Below are 26,019 nucleotides of genomic sequence, written 5' to 3' on the forward strand. Positions count from 1 at the left end.
AGAACAAGGCTCCGCGTTTAGGGGCATCTTCTGGGCCCTACCCTGTGGGCGGCGCCTGTGCTTCTGCTGCTCACCTGCACCCCTGCTTCAGCGGGGCTTGAGGGGCGGGCGAACCAGACTGTCTGAGGCAGGGGTGAGCGTTCAGCCATGTGTCGGCTCGAGGTGGGAGATGAGCGTCCCAAGTGACCCAGAGCTGAGAGCTCAGCTTCAGGCCTAACACAGGCCCAGCTGTATACGCCTCTTTGAAAACTGTGCCGCTTCTGCAGAGCCGCCGGGCCCACCACCTTGGAGGATGTCCACGACAGAGTAGGCAGTGGTGGAGGGAGGTCTGTGGCTGCAGAACATCCGTTCCCTGGCCTGTCCTCACAGCCCTCCATCCACTCGCCCCTTCGGTTCCCACCCCCAGATGCCTGTCCCCCGTCCCCACTGAAAACACCGTCCCCGGCTGTCACCCCACCTCACAAAAGACAGACGTCTCCACCGCCGGCCCAGCACACCGTCCTGGCCCTTCACCTGAGATGACTCTCGAGGACCCCCTCCATGTCAGGGCCCAGGAGGAGCAGCGGGCACCCCTGTTCTCACAGCCTGAAACCCTGAGCCCTGCAGGGAGGCTTGCTGGGGTGCCTGGGGTGCTGGGTTGAGGGCTTGGGCCTGGCTCCACAAAGCCACCGCTTTGTCTAACTAGGTGTGAAGGGGGCCTCTGTGACCCAGGCTGAGGACCAACCCACCAAACGTGATTTCTGCAGGGAAACCAGTTCTGAATCCTGAGCCACCCGCTTGCAGAGGTGCGCGTGTCCAGGATTTGTGGTGATTTGGGTGCTGAGCGGAGGGCAGAAGGCATGGCCCAGACCCACGGTGGCTGCCTACCATGGGCACACGCCCAAGCTGCTCTCCCGGCCCCCAGGCCTGCACCCTCGCCCTCAGTCTGTCCTCTGCAGCTCCCATCATCCCTTCCAACTTCTGCTGCCCGTTACCAAAAGACCCAGCACATCGCTGGGCCAATGGAGCTTTGAAAACACAGTCGATCCTCACTGTTCATGGATTTAATATTTGCAAATTCACCTAGTCACTAAAATGTTTTACCCCAAAATCAATACTCAGGGGTCTTTCATGGTCCTTCATGGACACATGCAAAGTGGTGACAATTTGAACTGCCTGACAGCACGTTCCCAGCTGAGATCACAAGGTGATACTCTGCCTTCTCATTTCAGCTCCCCTGCTGGAAACAAGTCTAGTTAGTGTCACATTTTTAAACTTTTGTGCTTTTGGTGATTTCACAAGGATGTTCCTAAGCACAAGAAGGCTGTGATGTGCTTTATGGAGAAAAGATGAGTGTTAGACAATCTTGGCTCAGGTGAGAGTTATTGTGCTGCTGGCCATGAGTTTGACATTACTGAATCAACAACATATATTAGAGTGTCTTTAAACAGAAATACACATAAAACAAGGTTGTGTATTAATCAGCGGATGAAGCTTGTGTCCAGAGGCTCACAGGAGCCTAACCCTGTATTTCCTCTAGGGGCAAAGGTTTAGTGTTTGTTAGGTCAGTGTTCCCCCAACTTTACAGAGCGTAACTGCCCCGAACAATGAGAATCCACCATCCAGGTGCTATGCCTGGGCCCACCCGGATTTAGCTTATCGGGATCTCCTGGGCTTGGGGCCCAGCATCTGTGTTTTTCAAAGCTCCACAGGTGATTCTGATGCAGGGCCTGGGTGGGAGCCGCTCCAGTGATTCCTTGAAGCGCCCATGTTAGACCTGCTGGGCCTGGATGGTGGCAGCCCTGAAACAACCTTCCGGCACCACTGGGAGGTGATGTGTAGTGTGATTTGGTGAAGAGGACACAGGACTGCCACGGTCATTGGGACCTGAAGACTCTGTGTGACTTCAGGCAGGTCGTCTAACGCTCAGGGCCTCAGCTTCCCCACCGCTATCATGAAGGTAATAACACCTGTGCGTGGTGGGGTTTTGCTCTGACATTCAAGCATGTTTTGTGGGCTGGGACACCAGGAGTCCACTGGTGTCTTTTGAGAGAGAACTTGTTCCCAGAGGAAAGGAGATGGCCTCGGCCGAGAGTGATGAGCACGTGTCTGGGGAGGGACAGCTTGGGGGACCACCCCTCAGGTTCCACCTCCTGAGCTTTTCTGGCAGCAAGATTCAGACTCAGTCAAGTAACTTCAGGAAAAGAGGTTTTATGGGAAAGAAAGATGTTCCTGGGAAAGGAAACGGAAACCCCCAGGATCCCAGCAGCCAGTCTCTGTCCCTCCCCTAAAGGCACCGAGTCTCCTGTCCCCTCTCCTCCCCCTGCCCAGTTTCTGCCTCAGTGCTGGTCACTCTTGGTTGTGTATCTCAGGAGTGCTTCTCTCAGCTAGCTCAGTTTCTGTGACCCTCCACTGGCATCTTCCAAGGCAGGAACGAATGGGTCCACCTTTCTGGGGCACGGTTGCTGGCTGGCCAGCCCTGTGGGTCAGCTGCAGGGGTGGGTGACCGTGTGGGACTGGCCACCACCCTGTGCCTCTGTCCTGCGGCAGATCCTCCCGAGCCCTCTGCGGCCCGAACACATGCACAGAGTGACGAGGGAAGCTTCTGGAGCAGCCCAGGGCCTGGCCTCCCGAAAAGCTCTGTGGGCAGAACAGGCCAGAGGTGGGATGCCGCCTGTGGGGTGGGTGCTGAGACACTGGACCTGAGGTGGCACGTGTCCCCTTTCCCCTCAGCGTCCCTTCTCCTGACACGCAGAGGCCCACACAGGGAGGAGCTGAGAACAGACCACTGACCTCTCCAGGACAAGCCGGCACCTCTTTCTCAGGGGGCAGCAGTTACAAACCACCTGCGGGGGTAGAAAATCTGCTTTTGATCTTTCCTCAGCCCCCTGTGGCCCAAAAGGCCCCCAGAGGCCAGGACATGGCTTGAGCCACCTGACACTGGTGTCGGAAAACCTAAACATGTATCATGGAGGTGGCACTGCAGGAAGCATCACCACCCCGAGGGCGAGGCCAGGGAGGGGAGCTTGGAGGACTGTCAAAACTTAGAAACGGGGGCACGCCCCACAGGGCGGGGACCCAGGAGTCTGGGCTGGCGGCCCCCGTCAGCCGGTGTGGCTTCTCTGGGGTGGAAGGGGCGCAACGATGTTGGTTCTGCAAGTGCTGGAGAACTGCAAACTGGAGTTAGCTGCTGCTGTGGGGAGGAACCCCGCTGCTGGTCAGAGGAAGCCCGGGCTGTGGCGCCGCTCGCGGGGCGGGAGCTGAGCAGGACAGAGCCTGTCTCCCTCCAGCGCGCCACGCCTCTGCTCGCGCCTCCTACTGGCAGAGTTGAACCTCGAGCAGCTGCCAAAGCCAGAAGCTGTCTCACGGGTCCCCGTGCCTCGGACGCGGACTGGAGAAAGACCAGCGCTCCCGGAGCGCGAGCTGGGCCTGTTCTGCACGTGTGTGCACGTGCACACACACACACACACACACAGATATACACACCGATAATACACAGACACACGGAGACACACACACAGATATAAACACAGACACACACAGGTACACACAGATATAGACACCAATAATACACACACACACAGATATACACACCGATACATACATACAGACACACACAGAGATATACACACAGACACACACACAGATACACACACACAGATATACACACCGATAATACACAGACACACACAGAGATATACACACACAGACATACATACATATACACACACACAGATATACACACCGATACATACAGACACACATACAGATACACAGATACACACAGATATACACACAGACACACACAGATATACACACACACAGATATACACACCGATAATACACAGACACACAGATACACACACACAGATATACACACCAATAATACACACACAGATATATACACTGATAATACACAGACACACACACGGACACGGACACAGAGATACACACCGATAATACACAGACACACACAGATATACACACAGGTACACACACACACACACACAGATATACACACTGATAATACAGACACACACAGAGATATACACACAGATACATGCACAGACACACACACACACATACACACACAGAGATATACACACCAATACATACACATAGACACACACAGATATACACACAGATACACACACAGACACACAGATATACACACAGATACACACACAGACACACAGATACACACACACAGATATACACATCGATAATACACAGACACACACACAGATATACACACCGATACGTACACACAGACACATATAGACACAGATATACATACAGATAGACACACACACAGACACACACACAGATACACAGAGATAGACACACAGACACACACACAGATAGACACACAGATACATACAGATAGACACAAACAGACACACACACAGATAGACACGCACAGATAGACACATAGAGATAGACACACACAGACACACACAGATATACATACACAGATATACATCACACACAGATATACACACACAGATACATACATACAGACATACACACAGATACAGACAGGTACACACACACAGATACACACCACACACACAGGTATACACAGACACACAGATACACAAATACACACACACACATAGATACACAGACAAAGATATACACGCACACCGAAACCACAAGCTCCCTCCCTGCAGGCTGGATTGTGGGTCCTGCCCCTTGAGTGTCAGAGCTAAGTCAGCAAACCTCATGGCCTTGACTTGGGGGAACTTCTCTGATTCTGAACCACCAGCCCCTGGGCCCATTACCGCCACACCCCCAAACAGCCCCATGGTTTGAGATCCTGTATCAAAAGGAAGCTCAAAATTCTCCATCTCTGGAGGATCATCTTGGCCTGGTGGGTAGGCGACATCGGCGGTGCCCACCCCTGTTCTGGAGGAGAGTCCCAGGAGCTGAGATAAAGCCAACTGTGCACTGAATTGCTCATCGTGCAGGAAACACGATGAAACTCCTTTACCAATAGAAGGTATGGGCTAAAAGCGTTCTTCTGGGCTCCTTTTAAATGTCACTTTCTCGGAGAGATCGTCCCAGCCCGCTGTGACTAGGTCGCTCTGCCACCCCACTGTTCTCCATCCCTCCATTCAGAGCACCTGTCATGGTGGGCAATTCTGTTCCTTTGCAGCTGGTTTACTGCCGGTCTCCTCTAGACAGCAGACCCACAGGGCAGGGCCAGGCCGGCCTCCTTCACCACTACAGACTCAGAATCTGGCACAGTGCCTGCCTCGTAGTAGAGCTCTGTAAGGGTTTGTCAGATGAATCAACTTAACAGTATAAAATGGTTCTAGATGAGTTGTGATAAATTGATGGATGATGGAGCTACGAATTAGCGGTGTGTGTGGCATAACCAACTCTGAAAAGAATGCTGTGGAGGGCAATTACTCTCCTCTCCCACAAACCATTTCCAGATTGAGAGGACGGCGGGCAGGAGAATTGTTCTGCCCTCTGCGGCGTTTCTGCTGGGATTTCTGTGGCGTTTTCGGCGTTTTCGTCTTCGGCGAACATCTTCGGCGTTTCTGTGGTCCTGTACACCCATGGGGATTAGGGCCTAACCCAGGCTTCTTCCTCGGCACAACTTTCACTCCTGACCCTCCGAAGGCACTGGGCTCATTGAGTGTTAGAGCTGGTGGGACCCCATAGATCTCAAAGATGCCTCCATGTCACAGTCACTGGGGTACACTTAAAAACCCCAATTTGTGGACCCTGCTAAGGAGCTTAAGTCCTGACTGTGCCGCATACTGTGTGAGCTTGGGAAAGTTACTTAATCTCTCTGTGCCTTGATGTCTTCACCTGTAAAATGGAAATAATCCCAACCTCAGAGATTTATTGTAAGGATGAACGTCAACAATGTACCTAAAGCTCTTGGTGCAATGCCTGACTCAGTAAATACTGAATAAATGTGGCTATTATTGTAATGATTATCTCACCACTAGTTAGCGGCTGACGTGGGGCGAGCATCCAAGCCTCCTGATCCCGGATCTAGTGTTCTTTCCAACACGTCACTCTGAATGTGCACACGGCCTTCCCTCTGAGGCCAGGCTCACACTCGGCAAAGAGGACATATGGCCGCTGCCCTGGGACCCTTTAGTCAAACTGAATGGAAGAGAGAACTGTACATGAGAATGAAAGGCAGCTCTAACCCCTGGGGAACAGGCAGCTGGAGAACATGGGAGTTCAGCAGGCGGGTTCTGGGTCCTTTGGGAAGCCCTTTGGCTGCTCCTGTGAGCATTTCATTATGGAAATATTGGGAACCAAAAATAGATGTTCTCAAGGGGACCTTAATCCTCTGGGCTTTACAAAACAGCTGCTGGAGAGTTCCATGAACCAACCACCGAGGGGCGCTACCGTTCCATGCAAGTGGTTGCTGGTGAGCCGGAACTGGTCAGAAGTTTCCCTGAAAATCCCAACACCTTTCTGCAACCTCATTCCCGAGCCCGTCCCGCTCAGGATCCTGTGGCTCGGGTCCCCACAGATCACCAGTTCCTGGTCCTAGAGATACCTCTTCGCAGCTCAGCCCACTGCTCTCCTCCTCGGGGACCCTTAAGGGCCAGGACAGTTCTTGCATCTATTTTCCCGGCTTCTTCCCTCCACCCCACCCCCAGGACTAGCACAGCACTGGATACATAGCAGGCATGTGCTGGTTGGTAGATGGCCATGTGAAGTCCGATGTAATTGAGACGTTGTGGAAAGGAGGCTGCCTGCGCTTTGGGGGAACGGTGAGAGTGTGGAGTAATATGGATCAGAAAGAGGGTTAAGGCTGATGGTCAAGGGGAGGGTCACGGCTAAATGGGAAAGCAGGGTGAGGGGACTCCACTGGGGAGGCAACAGATGTATTTCAGAGATCTGGGTAATGAGAAACCGCTCCATGTCCAGGTCGAATCCTGACCTCAGGGTCCTGGGCGGCAGCACCAGGACATTATGGGGGTGATGAGCCCGAGCAGCCCAGCACTGCTCAGCTGACCTCCAGGTGGGCATTGCTGGCCCCAAGGCCATTGTAGTCTCTCCTGTCTTTGGGGTGGTTTGCAGCTGCCACCATCAGGTGTGGGGCTCCCACAGGTGGGCTTGGATCCCACTGCCTCCTTCTGGGTGAGGCCCCAGGGCTCAGCACCTTGAACCTGTATCACACGTCCTTAGTCCAAAAGTCTCCCTCAAGAGACCCTCAAGGATTTTAGAGTCTCTGCCACGAGCCTAGCATATCGCATCCTAATTCCACCTGCCCAGAGGTTAGCCTCGCCTAGAAGACTTGATTTTCAGGTGCAGTATAATGAGGCAGAGTGGAAAGAACATAGGAAGGGAATAAGTCTTGTGTTGGAATCCCAGCTCTAGACCTGTTAGGTGTCAGAGGTGTGTTTTCCCTGAGACCAGTTTGTCATCTGTAAAATGTTACTACCTCCTTGCAGAGGATCTGATGAAGGAGTAAATACCTAGGGCACAGGGCTCATGCCTGCAATCGTCCCTGACACAGAAGTGAACTTAGACAAGAGGTCCACAGAGCCCACAGCAACGCTGACTAATGGCATGAGTGTGTAGACGGACAGGAAGCCAGGTCCAACTGGGAGGGGTGTGCAACAGGGTGGGCTTGCCTGGGTGGCAGTGACTGCAGCCCTGAAGGTGCAGTAAACTCAGTACCCCAGCAGGAAGGGAAGTGAGAGGAGAGCAGGAGTCTCGCTCAGGAATGGGGAGAAGCCAGCAGCAGCATGATTGACAGGTCACCCACCAGCCACCCACTACAGGCCCTGGGCGTCCACTTCCCAGACACCTCAGGGCCACACCCCAGACTCTGCCTCTAACCCTCCCCTCTCAGCTGCCGCTTCTCCCCTCTCTTGGTTCTACTGGAGCCCGGCTTCCCTCAGGTGGTCTGCGGCTCACGCGGCTTCACCCTTTGCCAGTGCTTTTTTATTTTATTTTATTTTATTTATTTAAATATTTTAATTTGATTTTTGGCTGCGTTGGGTTTTCATTGTTGCACGCGGACTTTCTCTAGTTGCGGTGAGGGGGGCTACTCTTCGTTGTGGTGCGCGGGCTTCCCATTGCCGTGGCTTCTCTTTGTTGCGGAGCACGGGCTCTGGGCGCGTGGGCTTCAGTAGTTGTGGCACGCAGGCTCAGTTGTTGTGGCGCACGGGCTTAGTTGCTCCATGGCATGTGGGATCTTCCTGGACCAGGGCTCGAACCCATGTCTCCTACGTTGGCAGGCGGATTCTTAACCACTGCTCCACCAGGGAAGTCCTTACTGGTGCTTTTTTAGATCTCTTCCAGCACCCTCTGCAGCTCATGCCTCTAACTCCCATACCCCATGGGCCTCTAGAACCTCAGCCTGCGGGAGCCCCAAGTCCTCTAGTCACCCTGGAGGGGAGCTGGGGTGGTGCCGAGAGCGGGGTCACTGCAGGGCCTGGGCTGAGCCGGGCGGAAGCTTGGAACACGGAACAAGGCCGTGGGCCTGACTGCAGGGTGGGCACTGAAGACCTGGGCAGAGACCCTGCGGGTGAGGCCTGGGACAAGCTCAGCACAATGGGCACCTGTGACATTAGGCCTCTGGCAGCAGGACAGAGTCTCCAGCTAGCAGCCTCCGAAGTGAGGCACTGGGCAGGGCGGGGCAGCCAGTGGAGGACCCCAGTGACCCCACAGGGTGGGGACGGGCCAGCAGCGCAGGGACTGACAGGGGTGGATAGTCTGGGCAGATGGGCAACTCCTTTGGCCATTTTTTCCCTTTGGGCTTCAGAGCAGGTGGTCCCCAGAAAGCCCTGAGAGAAGAGGCAGCTCAGATGGGCCCTGCCCGGCCCAGACAGGACAGCAACAGTTGGGGCAGGGCTTCTTTCCTCCAGCCTGAAGGCTTCCCAGGACTGTCTGTGCTGGTTACCATCTACTGAGATGGTTGCCAGGGGAACCACTTACTATTTGTATATGTTCCCACATGACAAGGCTGTGCAAAGGCTCAGGCGTATTTGGTCCAGGAGAGATCCCAGAAGCAGCGATGCCCAGCGGGCTCTGGAGACATTGGCCGGAGGGCAGGAGCGGTCGTGAGGCCCCAGGATTCAGACCTACATCCCTGAGTGTAGAGTGAGGCGGAGGGCTGCCAAGAAGAGGGTTGCCCTGGGTGTGGGAGCACCAATCCATTCACTCATTTATTCATTTCATCGAACACAGAAGGTGCTGGGCGGTGTGCTAGGTGGTGGAGAGAGCTGAGAACAGGGCAGGTGCCTCCCAGCCTGGTGCAGAAAATTAAAACACAATTGCCTCCACAGGAGTATGCTGGGTACCTTCTTGGCAGAGAGAGATCCAGGAAAACTTCCTTGATGAGGTGATATGTAAGCCACGATAAGATTTTGCAGGTGATGTGGGCAAGGGGGAAGAGCATTCCAGGCAGAGGGAACAGGATGGGAGAGGGGCCAGCGGAGATTGTGAGGGAGACACCTCCTAGAACTGAAGTCACTTAACTTCTGGAGTGTGGGGTAGGGTGAAAGCTGGGCAGGGACCCAAACCACCAGGTACGGGCAGGGGTGGGCCAGGCTGCACCACAGTGGGTACCCCCAGGCACACCTGATCGTAGGCCTCTGGCAGCAGGACTGCAGTCCGGGCAATGCCCTGGGGGTAGAGGGGCCCGATTCCCCATTGCGCTTCGGACTCTGGGAGAATTTCCAGGGCTTCTGGGGAACCAGAGAGTCTGAGCTATTAGAGGTTTCATCAGGGCAGCTGGGTTACTGCTCATACTTCTGGGCTGAGCAGCTAGACGAGAGAGAGAGAGAGAGAGAGAGAGAGAGAGAGAGAGAGAACTGTAGCTGGTCACCCTGACTTCAACCCCAGCCTTTTGCCAAGGCCCCAGACAAACAACTAAATGTTTCTTCTCATCTGGGTCCGTGACCCTGCTGGGAAGTCCAAGAAGCCACCAGTCCTTGAGGTGAGGGTGGAATGGAGTGCAAGGGGGCGGGAAACAAGAAGGTGACACTGGCCGGTATCAGGAGTCTGCTCTCACATACATGCATACTGCATGTGTATTACATGCACATTACATACACAACCGAGCCTAACCCTAGCGCCAGCCTTGTGAAATGGGTATTTTGAACCCCCCCCCTTTAAAGGTTAGGAAACTGAGGCTCAGAGAAGCTAAATAACTTCTTCAGGATCATACAGGTAGAAAGTCATGAAACCAGGATTCAAACCAGGTCCGTCTGATGCTAAACCCTGTCTCTCTCTACAAGACAAATGTGATTTACTGCTATGTGTCAGGCACTGAGCTAAGTACTGCAAACCAAAAGACGAGATAGCATCTCTTCTCTGAGAATCTAATGAGATCATGTGGGAGGAATGACCGCAGATCGTATTTTCCCAGAATGGTCCATTGCCCCTTGACTCTGGGCGGAACTCCGTGGCTGCCTCGGCGAGTAGAAGTGATGCTGCCTGGTGCCGAGGCCGGGTCATAAAAGGAGGCACAGCCCGGACCTCGCGCTGTGAGAAGTGACACGTGGAGAGAGCTGGAGCTCGGGCTGGCAGCCAGTCACCACGGGACCTGTGGGTCCCACTGCTCCCTCTCAGAGCTCCTGACACACACAGTCTCTGAGCACGAAGAATAGCTGTTTCACGCCACTAGATTCTGGGGGTGATTTGTAAGCCGTGGTCACTGGAACGAGAGCCTTGTGAACCGTAAAGTGCTATACAAGTGTCAGATGTTATTAGTAAAACTGAGTTTGGCATAAGGGGATTGTGTTCGTGTCTTAGGAAGTAAACTTTGTCTTGACCAGGGTTCTCCCCCAAAGCAGAGACTGAGCAGGGGATCACATTTTGGAAGTGAGCCACGGGATCGGCCAGGTCAAGGGTGTGTATGCAGCTGATTCCTGCTGTGCCCAGCTGGGGCTCAGCATCTCCTGGGACCCCTGTAGAACGGGCCTCAGGGTGTGGGACTGGTGTACTGGCTCCAGCCCTGTTGGTGGAGGGTTGGTCCGGGGGGTTAAGGCCTTGCGCTTGCCATTGGGAATGCCTCAGAATGGCTCAGAGCAGCTCGCGTGGCAGAGGAGTTGAGGGAAGAGAGCTGAGTCTGTCACTGAGGGATGACACCACACGTGCTGGGCTGACCGTGAAATGGAGCATAAAAAATGAGCGACACATCGTGGTATCAAGGCAATGATTACATCTGATGTCCCGGACGGAGGCCTGCAGGGCCAGCCTCTGCCTGGATAATTTCCCCACCGGTCGTGGGGCAGCCTGCCCGGCCTGCCTCTCCAGAGAAGCCTGGGCACCTCCAGGCCTGCTTGAGCAAGGCCTTCGTGGCTTGGAAGCCTCCAGGAGCTGACGGAGCCCCAGCAGGCCATGCTTGTTGGAGTCTGGGGCTTTGAGAAGCGGCCTTTTGAAGGAAGCCAGTGTAGAGGGTAAGGCTGCTTTATTCAGACCCTTAGTTTTTCTCCTGGAAGCTAAGGCAGTGGTGAGCAGACCCCCCTGGAGCAGATGCCTGAAGGTCATGAGGTGTCTGAGTCTGGAGGGCATCCGTCCAGGCTGGGACCCGGGCAGGATGCCCTCTGCACGACCGTGTCTCTAGGAGCTGGCTTGCTGGTCAGGTCCCTCTGCCTGCTCTCCTGTTGACCAGTCAGCTCCATCGCTCTCCCCTCTGGGACGCTCAGTACTTAGTGGTGTGATCTTCCAAATGGAGAACGAGGCTCCCTGTTCCCAGGCCTTGTCTCCTGCCTTTAAACCTTTAAGCCTCTTCATCCCTGTTATGGGCAGGGAGCCGGCTCTGTTCCACCTGTCGGGGAGGGCTGGGCAGCTGCCCGCCAGGAGCACAGAGAGGGAGGGGTGAGTACCCTGGCTGCGGGAAACACGAGGCAGAAGGAGCTGGCTGTGCAGCGCCTGGGAGACGGTGGAGGAGATGCGCCTTGCAAGAGGAACTTAGATTTGGGGAAGGACTTAATGAATTACACCAATATCAACAACACTCCAATGTGCTGGGCACCTACCTTAGGCCAGAAATTGAGTGTCCCTTCTGAGAGGTTGAACTTGAACCTGTGTGGTTAAGAACCCAGCCCCCAGGGCTTCCCTGGTGGCGCAGTGGTTGAGAGTCCGCCTGCCGAAGTAGGGGACACGGATTTGTGTCCCCGTCTGGGAAGATCCCACATGCCGCAGAGCGGCTGGGCCCGTGAGCCATGGCCTCTGAGCCTGCGTGTTCGGAGCCTGTGCTCCGCAATGGGAGAGGCCACAACAGTGAGAGGCCTGCGTACCGCAAAAAAAAAAAAAAAATGAACCCAGCCCCCATCCACTCTCCCATCGCCTTCCCCTCACCTTTGCTTCTCCTGCGTAAAGGTCATAGCTCCTTTCTTCCTTCTTCCTTCCAAGGTGGTGCGTGACCTCCCCACTACGCCTGGGGTCCCCCGCTGGGAGGAGGCCTTTCCTCAGCAGCTGGTGAGGCTGGTGCAGCTCTGTCCCTCAGGTCTGCTGAAGGGTTTCCTGGGATGCAGGACTTTCAGTGTAAAACCCAGCAAGTCGGGAAAGGTTGGCCACCCTAGGTGAGTGTCTGTGCTTTCGTGTTTGGGGGAGACAATCTCATCAATAGGCAATTACAGCAAAGCGGGTGAGTGCTAAGCTATAGGGGACCTCAGAGGAAGGCTTCCTGGCAGAGGTACATCCAGGCTGAGTCTTGCAAGGATATAAACCTTTAAACCAAAGAAGACATGACAAATGTGGGAGAAGGGGTAAATGGGGCAGCACGCTTTGGGCTCCAGGGATCTCTGTGTTTTTCCTTAGGTACCAATGATGCAAATCCCCCCACCAGCCTGCATCCCCCTCCCCTGAGCTGTACCTACCCTGAGTGGAGCCTGTTTGGGGTGCCCAGATTTGTGTGTGCTCTGTCCTGGCAAAGGCTGACTTGGAATCTCCAAATGAGAGACATTCTTATTCAGAGAAGACCCTTGCTGGGGTGTAGGAGGTGGTCTTTGAAGGGCAGGGCAGGGAACTGGGCAGAATTGACCCAGGAGTGGGGATCCTAAGACCCTGAGGGAAAAATGTGCGGTGATGGGGGCAAGGGGAGGAGAGGGGAGCGGGGGAAACAGTGGTCCTGGCAAGTTCCCAGGGACCTGAGTTTGGAGACCTTGCCCACCTTGCAGAGACGGGGCTCCAAGGGATGGAATCCTAGCCCATCCGTCGCTTGGTGATGTGGGAAGTGGGTGGTACATAAGTAAAAGTCATCTCTTGGGGGTTCCCAAGGACTTATAACCATTTGTATTCATTCATACATCATCTGTCTGGGGGCAAAATGTCCCAGTACAGACTACCTCGGCCACATGAACAACTTCCTGAATTCTAGGCCAAAGAGTCCTTCTGATAAATTCTAGACCCATTCCTCTTGGATGGCCAGCAAGCTCCCTGCTTCTGGAGTGGGACCCAGGAGTTCACCATTAGTCTGGACACACCGAAGAGTAAAGCAAAGGTCAAACGTGGTCCTCCAAAAGGATCTGGATGAGTCCTCCCTGCGGTGACTGGTAAGGCGTAAGTGGTGTTTCTCAAAGTACATCTGGGCCCAAGTGTATCACGATCTCCTGGGGAGCTCATTACAAATGCAGTTCCCAGGCCATGTTCTAGAAATACTAAATCATAAGCCCTAGGGGTAGGACATAGGAATCAGCATTTTGAACAGTCACCCTAGGAAATTCTTCTGCTTAAAATTCTTCTATGTAAAAGGTCTCTCTTGGGGGTAGTTGCTGTTTGTTTAAATAAAAGACAAAGTTGTATGTCAAATTTATCTCTACCGTAAAATTTCCAGGATTTCTCAACCTTGGCACAATTGACATTTTGGACCAGGTAATTCTCTGCTGTGGGGACTGTCCTGCTCATTGCAGGATGTTTAACAACATCCCCAGGGGACTTCCCTGGTGGTCCAGTGGCTAAGACTCTATGCTCCCAATGCAGGAGGCCCGGGTTCGATCCCTGGTTGGGGAACTAGATCCCACATGCCGCAACTAAAAGAAAGATCCTGCATGCCACAACTAAGATCTGGTGCAGCCAAAAGAAATAAATATATTTTTTAAAAAGTCTTTAAAATAAAACAAAAACAACATTACCGGACACTAGATACCAGTAGCATCCTACAGTTTTAACCACCAAAATTTTAAAAATAATAGCTCCAGACATTGCCAAATGTCCCTTAGAGGGAAGAATCCTACCCTCAAAAGGGATTTCCTTATGAAATCTGACCTGAGTCCAGCGTGTTGCATATGCTTCACCATCTTTGGAATGACCTCCAGGGCAGGCTTTGCCCATACCGGACCCCGCCCTCCTCACCACCTTCCAGCTGCAGAAGGGGCTGAAGCCAGGTCATACCATCACTCTCCTGGTCGTGGTGTAACGCCAGGCCCTTTAAGAGCTTTCTTTCCCATTCTCCGCCCCTCCACCTAATGCACCCCATTTCTGCCACATCTCTTGGATGCTCCTGCTGCCCGGCCCCCTCACAGGCCGGGGAGACAGAAAGCAGGCCAGCAGAGACAAGGGGTGCTGACGAGGCCCCAAGGAGAGGGCACGTGTGGAAGAATTGTCCTTTTGTGAAAACAGGAATTTTATTTTGGCGCTTATTCTGAAGTACACATGGTCATGGCAGAAAACTTGGCAAGTACAGAGCAATATAAAGAAGCAATAAAGGTCACTCGTAATTCCTCTGCCCCCATAGCATCCGTGTTGACACCTAGGAGGTGTCCCCCCTCAGCGACTATTACCTCCCTGGCTGGTGTGCGGGCAGGATACCCAGGTGGGTAGAACAGTGGACCAAGGGCAATAAAGGGCATTCAGTGTTCCAGGTTAAATGTCTGCTTTATTCAGATCCGGTGACCAGAGGCCCCAGCAGCCTGTTTTGCAGGAGAGTTTGCATCTGAGTGTCTCCCTGCCTCACCCCCCTGAGAACGGTCTCCTGCAGATCAGAACTCGTCCTTTATGTCGAAATGGGGCTGGTCTTCAGGCTTGAAGTCCAGGTTGGGGCTGCCGTCCTCGTTGAGGATTCTTCGGGCTGTGTAGCCAACGATGGGATATTTGGCTTTGTACACTTTGGTGAAGACATCATCCAGGGATTCCAGCTCCTCGGATGTGAGGCCCGTCTTGGGGAGAAAAGCCCAAGAAATACAGGGGTAGGAATGAGTGACTCGTGCTTGCCACCGGCTTCTCGCCAGCCCCTACCCCGACTTTACTCGCCCCACGTCCCCTAATGCGAGGGAAAAAGTGTTTCAGAAAACAAATCGTGGACAATTTTTTCGAGACAGCCCTGTGTGTGCGTGTGTGTTGCGGAGGTTACGTGTGGGGGGTGCAATGGCTGCACCGTGTTTGTGGTCTGACTGATGTAGGAATTAGACTCCAGAGAACCCCCAGCCTGGTCGGCGTCGGGGGGCGCTCTGCGGTCTGCAACCACCTCCTCCTGCGCGATTAAGTCCCCTGCCCTCTACACTCCTCCCCTTACAGATTTACACACCCTTCCCCCTCTCTGTAGTTTCTTGATTTGTTTCTGTAACGTTGCAGCTTAAGAGTGTGACTCACCTGAGCACAACAGGGGGTGAATGCCAGCCTTTCTGTTGGGATTACTTAGACCCCCGAAATGGTTTTTGTTAATGCTATTTTCTCCTTCACAGAAATATGAGCACGGTGGAGACTCTGCTCTCCCACCCTGTTCCTCCCCTGAGCTACCGGTAGTGGCCTGGAAAGCGGGTCTCAGAGACTAACAGCAAAGCTATCAGAGGCTGGGGGGTGGCAGGTGCAGACTGTCAGGGGGATGGGGCAGCCAGGGCAGCCTGGAGCCAAACTCTGAAGATCAACTGAGTTTGATCTCAAGTTCACAAGAGTTCACACTTGACTCTGCAGGCAGTGGGGAGCCCCGGAACGTTTTGGAGCAGGAGGGGCACAGGCAGATATCTACTTTAAGAAAACAACTGGCTACCTCTGGAACAGTATACAGACTAGTTAGGAAGCTTTGCTACTGCCCAGAGGTGGGGCGTGGGGAAGAAAAAAGGCCATGGCCAAGGAGGTGGGACACTTTGACAGAGGCTCATTATCTGGCTCACAGTGTCGTGGGTGAGGTCTGCAGGATCCAGGGACATCTTGGCCACCCCTCTGGTGGAGTCCTTCCCGGTCAAGGCATTGTAGGGGGCTCCTCGTCCGTAAAACTCTGTAGTGGGGAGGAAGGAAGAAGACGTGAGTGCATGTGCACAGAGCAGCCAGGAGCCTGTACACGGCACGGGGCGGGGCTTCTGAGACCCCACCCCACCCCACCCAATCCTGCAAAGGCTCAGCTGAGGAGAGGGACATCAGTGAGGATGGGAAGTCCAATAAGCCGCCCCCAGCCTTCCCACTGGATTGCGCTAATTCAGAATATGGAATAAGTCACACGTGCTGGGCTGAGAGGTGATTTTTTTCTTTTTAATACAGAATGAAAATAATCCCTTAAAAATATTTAAAATGGGGCTTCCCTGGTGGCGCAGTGGTTGAGAGTCCGCCCGCCGATGTGGGGGACGCGGGTTCATGCCCTGGTGCGGGAAGATCCCACATGCCGTGGAGCGGCTGGGCCCGTGAGCCATGGCCGCTGAGCCTGCGCGTCCGGAGCCTGTGCTCCGCAACGGGGGAGGCCACAACAGTGAGGGGCCCGCGTACAGAAAAAAAAAAAAAAAAAAAATTTAAAATGTAAACAAGAGGGACTTCCTACTTGTGGTGCAGTAGGTAAGACTCCACGCTCCCAATGCAGGGGGCCCAGGTTCCATCCCTGGTCAGAGAACTAGATCCCACATGCATGTTGCAACTAACAGTTCACATGCCGCAGGCGAGCCACAACTAAGGAGCCCGCCTGCCGCAACGAAGACCCAGTGCAACCAAATAAATAAATATTTAAAAAAAATGTAAACAAGAAAAGTGTCCTGTCTTCCTAAATGTTCATGGAAGCCAAGTCTACTTCCATACATCTTTTGTTTGGTATCAGATAAACAATGAACCATTACAAGACTACTTCCACGATGTCAGTTGTAGTTTCCATTACGGAAAACATGAGATGGCACTAAAACGTTCTATAATGTTCTAGGATCACGACTCTTTGCTAAGTAATACTTTTCCTCTCACTGCTTTATCTAGGGTAAATCATCCAGTTTGACTTTGATTCAATAGGCAACAGGCAGCCACGGAAGGCTTTTGAGCAGAGCATGACATCATTAGAAAAATACTGTTGAAGTACCTCACTGACAAAGATTGTGAACTCATTCTGGGGCGGGGGGAAGGACCTGCCCAGCATTCCCTCCCTTCCCTCACACCTCCAGCACCCACTCAGGCTGCCACGCTCCCCAGAGGTAAGGATTCATAAAGCCAAGCCACTTACCCTTTCCAGAAGTGACATCGAACACCACCCCTTTGACTGCCATGTAGATGGGCTGATCTTCCTAGGAAGCAGGAGAGAAGCTGTGAGGAGACAAAGAGCCCAGCTCCGCCAGTTCAAGTGAGTAAAATCTCTTCCCATCACAGCTGGTGCAGAGGGTGGCGGGTGAAGTTACAAGCCGGTCCTCAGGGAGCTCGCCCCACCTGCGCAATGTCATGCCCACTCACAAAAACCTGGAAAAGTCACGAAGCATCATGACAAGCCTATGGCAATACCTTTCCCAGGAACTGAAGCAGCTCCGTACAGATAAAAACTCAAAAGAATATTAAATGGATTACTTAAATCAGTCCATGGGACTTCCCCGGCGGTCCAGTGATTAAGACTCCACGCTCCCAATGCAGGGGGCATGGGTTCGATCCCTGTCTGGGGAACTAAGATCCCGCATGCCGCGTGGCATGGCCAGGAAGAAAAAAAAATTAAATCAATCCAAATTTCATCTTCATCAATGTACATACATGGAGGTAATCAGTGTAAATGATTTATTTTATATCAATATTTTGCTTCCTACAGGTAATATTAGTTCATACAAACATTTTCATGTATTGAAATAACCAAAACAGCTGTCACTTAAACAGTTCTATTTTATTTTAGTGATGCTGTGTACCTGTTTGTGTAGCTATTCTATTTTGGATCATTTCCAATTCCTGAGAACTATAAACGGTTGCATTACGAATATCTTTCTACAAGGTACTTTCTAATTTGTTATCTCCTTGAGGCCTATTTCAATATATTGAATATAAGTAGATGAACAACAAAATCACTCTTTATATTTTACCAGTTTGTCCTTCAAAAAGCCATTTAGGGTGCTAGAAATATACAAGCAATACTGTTTCCTTGCAGTTCCTTGGCTCTTACACTTTATTTTTTCCTATATTCCTGGGTATACAAAAGGAAAGATAGAAAAAAATGTAATTCCCAAGCGACAGATAAGGACTCTGGAGGAATTTTAAGTTAAAATCAGAAGAGGCCTTGAAGATAATCTGTCTAACAGCTTCGTTTTACAAATGCACCTTCATCATCCAGGCCTGGGGAGATTAGGAGACCTACCCAGAGTCACAGAGCAAATCAGAGGGAAAGCAGTTTCTGGAATCTGGAGCCCAGGAATCCAAAGCTCAGTCCCCTCTCTGGCCTGCCCCACCAGGGGGCACACAGCACGAGGACAGTGCTCTTGCCTGGGACCAGGAGAGGGTGGGTGTCCTGGGAAATTCATTCAAAAGACCCAGGGCCACGAAGAAAGACACAGGGAGTGAGTGGGTTGGAGGTACCCAAATGTTAGGGAACCAGGGGAGTCACCTGCATCAGTGAGGCAGGGCCTTTATCTTTCCTCTGGGTTTTGGGCTTGCTTGGCCATCTGGCCTTCCTCCCTACCTGTGGCCAAGCAGGGCCAGGAGAGAGTGCCACGTGAGCTACCATGACAAAGGGATACCAGAGCAGTGCGGCAGAGGAAGGAGGGCCTCTTCCACACCTGGGAGAGCCCTGGAGCCTGGGTGCAGGCAGGAAGGCGGGAACTCCTGGGCCTCCAGCACCCTCAGACCCTGCAACAGAGGCTGGGGACAGAGCAGAAGTTCCTCACCGGTGACTCTTCTTGAAAAGGAGAGAAACGACTACAGACGTTTTCTTCTGCAGAAATACCTGGGCCCTCCAGTGGTCTAAGGCCATGTTTTTCTAACTGCAGTTGGCATTGGTAACATTAGTGGGTCATGGAATCAATTTAGTGATTTATCAATAGGCTTAAAAAAAATGAAATAGGAAAAACAAAGTTCAAAATAGAGCAGAAACTAGAAAACATTAGAGTGCTTCACACATAGTAAGAATGAGCATAGTTTCACGGCACTTTTGTTTCAGTTGTGTGTGTGTGTACACCAGGGTAGGATGCAAAATACATTTAACACAGCCAAAACGTCTGCAAGCCGTCATTTTATTGTATAATTAGAGAGGGTGGTTTCACCTCTTTACTCACCTGCCTCTATCCAACAGCCTTCACTGTCTGTATATTCTTTATTGTCTGTCCAGAATGATTCTTTCAGAAGAAGTACAAGTCCTACTCTTCACTACTTTTTTTTTTTTTTTTTTTTTTGCCGTACGCGGGCCTCTCACTGTTGTGGCCTCTCCTGTTGCGGAGCACAGGCTCCGGACGTGCAGGCTCAGCGGCCATGGCTCACGGGCCCAGCCGCTCCACGGCATGTGGGATCTTCCCGGACCGGGGCACGACCCTGTGTCCCCTGCATCGGCAGGCAGACTCTCAACCACTGCGCCACCAGGGAAGCCCTACTCTTCACTATTAAGTTTTAGAAAAGCAGAAAACAAATGTCACCCCATCCCCCCTTAGTACAGATTCCAGGGAGAGCTGGTGAGTGAGCACAGACAAATTCCATTTACAAAGAATAACCCTAAAGCCTAGAGGGGCCTTGGGTAAGCTCAGGGTCCAGGGTTGCCCTAAATAAACTCAGAAGGTAAACAACATTTCTGGTCATGCTTGCCCTCTGATACCTTCTTCTTAGCTGAACCAATATACCCCCGAAAAGGTCACTGCCTGGAGTGATGGAAAGGGAGGCTCTTGGGGGTTCATTTCGTTTGTACAAACTGGAGAAAGCACAGCCTGGTCCACCTCTTTTACTCACTAGCTGTGTAACCTTGGGCAAGTTACTCAACCGCCCTATGGCTCCTTCCTCACCTGAAAAATGAGATGACAATAATAGCTCCTTCCTCACGGGTCATCATTAAATGCTTTAAAGTGGTTAGGACGGTGCTTGGCAGAGTTGGCTCTATATTAAGTGTTTGTTAAATACAGACATCTGGTTCCAGGCCCAGAAGTCATGCTGGGGGTATGGGGGCAGGCGGCCCTCCCCTCCCTGCATTTGGTATCCTACGGTGCAAGTAAGGCAGAAAACATATTTTCTGAGGATAGCAAAAGTCAGTTTTGCCCTTGGAGGGTGGAGGATGACATTTGCTCGGGACCAAAGAGAACCCTCGAAGTCACCCCAGCCGCCCTACCCCAAAGCTAACTGCTTCATGACATCTGCTTTCCTTAATAAACCAAACCTCCCCCGCCTTTTTCCTCCATCGCTAAGGCAGGGGAAAATAACATTCACGTGCCAGTGACTCGTCTCCGTTGGGGAAAATTCTGCAGATTCCAGCGTCTGACATACAGGTTAGAATGCCAGCAGCAAAGAAGGGATATATACACCTCTCCCCGCCAGTCCTGCCACACATTTATTTCCCGAGGGAGAACGATGACCAAACTCACGAATGGCTTGTGATTTATGCTGTTTTTCTATTCTAAAAGCTCGATGTGAGGGTAAGTCATACAAGAATATTATTTTGCTCATGTTGCCTGGGCTGGGCCCTCAGCCACTCATGCTGGTTACTAGAGGCTTATAATTCAGGACAATTAATATATTTCAGGTGTGATCAAAGGGAGGGCAGAGAAATTCATATTTACTGAGATTCCACTGTGCTAGGTTCTCTCCATATGTTATACATGTTTACTTATACTAACGGATGTCACTTAGGTCAATTTTTACAATGACCTTCTGGAAAAGGTATTACTATACCTGTTTTGTAGATGGAGAAACAGGCTTAGAGTTTAAATAACTTGCCAACAGTTTCTCTGCTGGTAAATAAACAGCCAGAATTCAGACTCACACCTGTTTGATTCTAAAGCCCTTCCCGTGACATTCGTCCTTGTCGAAAACTTGAACGCCAGTCTTTGACCTATATAATTTGTAAACAGTGAAGCCCTGCTAAAAGAACAGCTGATGTGACATGGCGAAAGCTGCCAATGAAAACATGTGATCAATCTCTCTAGTTATAAGGGCAGCTGAAGAAATCAGGGTCCACAGGAAGGCCCTCTGGACACATGTGACCTTTCTCAACCTACGTTCATTTTTGTTCAACATGCTTACTCTGTGATCTGTGTGTTATCTACAGGAAAGGTCCCTGAAATGACCTCCTCTTTGCAAGCCTTACTAGGATTACTGGGAGAATGGGCTTTGAAGAGGCACCGGGGAGGCCGGATTTCAGCAGGTATTCCAAGAGGACTAATTCATGCCGGAAGCACACGTGTAGCTATCTTCACACTCCCACGTGGGAATGATTCAGGGAGCCACACTGTGGATCACTCTGACAACCTAAACTGCCCGAAAGGGATAAAGGAGCACAGGGCCTCGTGCAGTAGATCCAGAACACAGTAGGTTCGGTGAAAGACACCAGCAGCCGGGACCCCTGTCTTTCGTGATTTCCAATCTGAAGCGTCCCCTGAAGATACTAGGCAGCTTCCTGTCGGGGTGCGCGAGCTCTCACCACAAACCAGGCAGCAGAATGTGGAACAGGTGGGTCTGCCTTGGCTCTCGTCCAAAAGGATTATAACAGAAATGAGAATTCATAGCTAGTTGTTTCAGAACGACTTGTTATACAAGGTCCACAATCCCATAGCAGAAACCCTTGGGGGTCAGATGTGTTTTAGAATTCAGAGTTTGTCAGATTTTAGAAAGGTGTTATGGGGCACATGCCAGAACACCTACCGGGGTCTGAGGCAGCACCCCATCGTCATCTCTATCAATATTTCCACAGTAAAGCATAAACATGGATATTCACACTAAGTAGGATAAATAAAGACTATAAATAGACTCATGTAGCTCCAACAAGGTTCCATCACCAAAGGAGTTCAGATCAGGCAGGGTTTTGCTGTCAAATGACGTAAAAAAGAAAAAACCTTCTGGGACTTCCCTGGCGGTCCAGTGATTAAGAATCTGCGCTCCCAATGCAGGGGGCACGGGTTCGATCCCTTGTTGGGGAACTAAGAACCGGCCTGATGCACAGCGGCGCGGCCAAAAACAAAAAACCTTCTGCTTTTCAGAGCTTACCTGATTTCTGAATTGCATAAGAGGATTATGGGCCTGTTATAGTGCCTCTTGTTTGTATCTTTAATAATAAGCTAATAAAAATAATAGCAGCTAAGATTGATTAAGGCTTACTATGCTAAGACTACACTAGGCCTACTACGCTATGCACTTTGCATATCGCCATCTCATTTAATCCTCACAAAACCCCTATGTAGAGTAGGAACTCTTATCCTGTAGCCATTATCACGGTCAGTTTTATGTGTCAATTTGGATAGGCAACAGTATCCAGTTATTCAGCACTTATCTAGGTATTGCTGTGGAGGTATTTTGTGGATGTGATTAATATCTACAATCAGTTGACTTTGTGTAAAGGAGATTATCCTGGATAATCTAGGTGAGCCATCAGTTGAAAGGCCTTAAGAACAGAATTCACGTTTCCCCGAGGAAGAAGAAATTCCACCTGTGGGCTGCAGCATTGCTCCTGCCAAGGGTTTCCGGCCTGCCCTTCCTGACAGCCTGCCCTATGCATTTCAGACTTACTTAGCCAGCCTGCATGATCACATGAACCAATTCTTGCAATTAAAAACATACCCATATATATATTTTTTTCACTGGTTCTGTTTCTGGTGGAACCCTGACTGATAACAAGTACCACAGATGAAAATAGAAAATTGAGACTCCAACAGGTTTAGCTATTTGCCCAAAGGGACTCAAACCCAGATATGATTCAAAGGCATAACGCTCTAACTATACTATTTGTATAATGTATTATACAAACGGTAACACTTCTGAGAGTGAAAGGTGGTGCTATTAATAATTATCCCAGGGCTTCCCTGGTGGCGCAGTGGTTGAGAGTCCGCCTGCTGATGCAGGGAACACAGGTTCGTGCCCTGGTCCGGGAAGATCCCATATGCCGCGGAGCGGCTGGGCCCGTGAGCCATGGCCGCTGAGCCTGCGCATCCAGAGCCTGTGCTCCGCAATGGGAGAGGCCACAACAGTGAGAGGCACATGTACCGCAAAAAATAATAATAATGATAATTATCCCAGGACAATAGGCATAAACCAGAACCATCTAGGGCAAACCTCAGCACAGGGCAGCTCTAACCAGCTGCGCTCAACTGCCTCTCTCCTCTCTCACTCTCTCTGCCTGCAGACATCCTCTGGGCGCCACACCCCAAACAATTCTTTCCTTAACCCACTTCCATCTCAAGCCTCCCTCTCTCCTTCTGGCAGTTGATATCAATCAATAATATCAGCATAAAAAAGCCAAGGGTCTTTTCTCAGTCCTCATCCTGAACCCTGGGCATGGCTGCTGCATGCAGTCTCCACTAGGAATTCTCTCTTCCCTTGGACTCTGTGCTGGGGGTCCCCAAGATTACCCCCCCATTTGGAGATTCACGAGTACTCATGGAACTTAGCATATAATTGTACTCAGAGCTATGTTTTATTACAGTGATGTAGTAAGGGTCATAGGGGAAAGGACACAGGTAGAGTCTAGAGGAATCTATGTACCTGTGGACTTCCTTACACTGTCTGCCTCCCATGAGGGGCCCCACAGAGCACATTCTTTCCCTGGCAACAAAATGCAGCAACACGTGTGCAATGTTTTTGCCCAGGGAAGCCCATGAGAGACTCAGAGCCCAACGTTTTTACTGGGGACCAGCCATGCAGGCCCTCTCTGCCTAGCAGTGTTCAACATGAATGCACAGTTTCTACGAAGAGCCCAGACCGAGCCACCTTTATCTGTTAGGGAAATGCAGAACACCCTGGAAATCCAGACATCAGCCAAGGCCTTTCTAAGGACTGCGGGCCTGTTATGTTAACTCTTTTCTGCACAGGTTCCCTAACCCAGTACCATCTGGTTCCCTGCTGCTCCAGAAGATGGTGTCCCTTAACATCCAGTCACATACCTGTCTCCCTCCTTCTGTGTTCTCAATGACTCAGGCTTCTAACCAACCTCTCTTTACAGTGATGCCCAAACTAGCACCACTGCCTGAGGGCCAGGTTTCTAAATCCCCCTGGAGAAACTAGTCCAGCTAAGGCTACTTAACTTGGGGGTTAGGGAGCCCACACCAGAGTGTTTTAACAAGAGAATATTAGGTTCCTTCCTTGTTCTACCACTAACTGGTGGCATGCCTCAGTTTCCTCACCTGTAAAAGCAGGAGGTTGATTCCTATCAACTCTGAAATGCTGTAATTCCCTGATTTCCCCACCAAACTGTTCCCCCCACCTCCTGATCCAATATCAGCTCCATGGCCCTTCCCATGTGCAGCATCCTGTTCCCACCCTCCAGGGCCATCGCACTGGGCCCCAACAACCCGAATGGTCAGATGGCTGTGAGGAATATCCTAGACACGTCCAGACTGCTGACCGATGTGGACTGAAGTGGGTGCGTCTGGGGTTGGGGGTCATCGTTGTCTCTAACCTCCGATCTCCCCCCCTGCCCTCTCCCCCAGCTCTGGCTCAGCCTCAAGAGCACGGCTATTAAGAGCCAGTGTGAGGAGTCAGCTGCAGAGGGGCACGGTAAATGAAGAAGGCAAAGTGCAGGGAAAGTTTGGATCAACCATGGGCCTGCCCCCATTCCCGCCTAACCCGGGGAGCAGGCCTTGCTTCCCTCTCTCCCTCTCCCCCCACTCCCCCCAGGAGCGGGCAGAAGTGTGTGCCCGCAGCTGATGCTTACATTTAAAACAAAAAAGTTCTGAGGTTCGTGTACAGACCGCCGGCCAAAAGTCTAGGAAACAGCTCTCGGGAAGAGAGGACGAAGCGCGGGGTGGGGTGCTCTGGCTGGGGAAGGCGGAAGCAGGGAGCCCCGAGTGCTGGGGACTGCCCCCCTGTCCCCAGGCGGCGATCCAGGCCTGGAGAGAGGAGCCCGGCAGGCTTCGCGCCCAGCTCGGAGCCGGGGCTCCGGGAGGGGGCGCCCGCCGAGGCCCGCGCCTCTCCCCGAGGCCTCCCCTCGGCGCCGCGGCTTCCTGGGATCCCCTCCTCCCTCTCCGCGGCTTCCTGGGATCCCCTCCTCCGGGACTCGGCCCGGTCCCTGGGCCGGCGCTTCCCCGCTCACCTCCTCCCCGCCGTAGCGGGCCAGCTCCTCCTCCGTGAAGAGCCGCACCGGAGGACCCCGCTCGGCAGGGCGCGGCGCCTGCCCGGCCCCGGCTGGGAGGAGCCCCGCGGCCAGCGCCAGGACCAGGGCCAGCGCGGCCAGCCACCGCAGCCGCCGCCCGGGCGCGGGGCCTGTCATGGTGAGCCCACCGAATTGGGCCTGCGGCGGCCTGGGCGGCGGGGCCCGCGCGCGCGCGCCCCTTGGCCCCGGAACCCCTCCCCGCGCGCGCCCGCCCGGCACCCGGAGGCCCCGGAGCCGGGAGCCGGGAGCCGGGAGCCAGGAGCCGGACTCCGCGCCTTCCACGCGCTGCGGGCTGTGCTCGGCCGCTGGGACGCCGAAGCCGGAAACTTGGAGCTAGGATTCTGGGGGCTCCCGACTCCAGACTGCGCACTGAAAGTTGCGCCAAACAGTGGCGTCTGTTACAGCAGTTCCTTGATTAGGTACAGAGTTGACACAGCCAACATTCCAGCACCTAGGAAGAGAGATTTACAACCTAGGACCCCAACTTTATTAATTCACTTTTACTTTTGGCTGATTTTTTTTTCTTCCCAGTTGTGTTTAAATTTCGAGTCCCCAAAGGATTTTTGCAGAGGGTAGGGCACAAGACATGCACTGAAATAATTATAGCTAACATTTGTGCAAGGATTTCTTCACGGATTTATTCAGCAAATACTTTTTGAGGGCCTCCATGTACC

The 26,019-nt window shown here is 52.3% G+C and overlaps 2 protein-coding genes and 1 long non-coding RNA gene across 5 annotated transcripts in view; 2 read left to right on the plus strand and 1 right to left on the minus strand.

The window, feature by feature from the left end:
- The window catches only part of LOC137219843 (uncharacterized), a 146,434-nt gene extending 143,972 nt beyond the window's left edge, over positions 1 to 2,462 (plus strand). The window contains exon 13 of the transcript XR_010941271.1: positions 1,707 to 2,462. The gene's annotated coding sequence lies outside the window, so the exon portion shown is untranslated. The remainder of the gene's footprint in view (positions 1 to 1,706) is intronic.
- Positions 2,463 to 6,396: 3,934 nt separating this feature from the next.
- Positions 6,397 to 14,638, plus strand: LOC137219846 (uncharacterized). Of its 3 annotated transcripts, XR_010941280.1 has the most exons (4): positions 6,397 to 8,494; positions 9,255 to 9,341; positions 10,340 to 12,500; positions 13,261 to 14,638. It is a non-coding gene; the product is annotated as an uncharacterized lncRNA (long non-coding RNA). The 3 variants fall into 3 exon arrangements; XR_010941278.1 differs by having other exon boundaries at positions 10,340 to 14,638; XR_010941279.1 differs by having other exon boundaries at positions 6,397 to 6,728; positions 10,340 to 14,638.
- A 136-nt stretch (positions 14,639 to 14,774) lies between these two features.
- On the minus strand, positions 14,775 to 25,659 carry NENF (neudesin neurotrophic factor). The gene is made up of 4 exons (XM_067729016.1): positions 25,286 to 25,659; positions 17,327 to 17,387; positions 16,029 to 16,132; positions 14,775 to 15,074 (listed from the first exon to the last, which is right to left on the minus strand). The coding sequence occupies exons 1-4, from the start codon at positions 25,460 to 25,462 to the stop codon at positions 14,898 to 14,900; spliced, it is 519 nt and encodes a 172-aa protein (XP_067585117.1). The 5' UTR covers positions 25,463 to 25,659; the 3' UTR covers positions 14,775 to 14,897.
- Positions 25,660 to 26,019: the final 360 nt, after the last annotated feature.

This window comes from Pseudorca crassidens, chromosome 2 (assembly GCF_039906515.1).
Source record: "Pseudorca crassidens isolate mPseCra1 chromosome 2, mPseCra1.hap1, whole genome shotgun sequence".
Taxonomy (NCBI): domain Eukaryota; kingdom Metazoa; phylum Chordata; class Mammalia; order Artiodactyla; family Delphinidae; genus Pseudorca; species Pseudorca crassidens.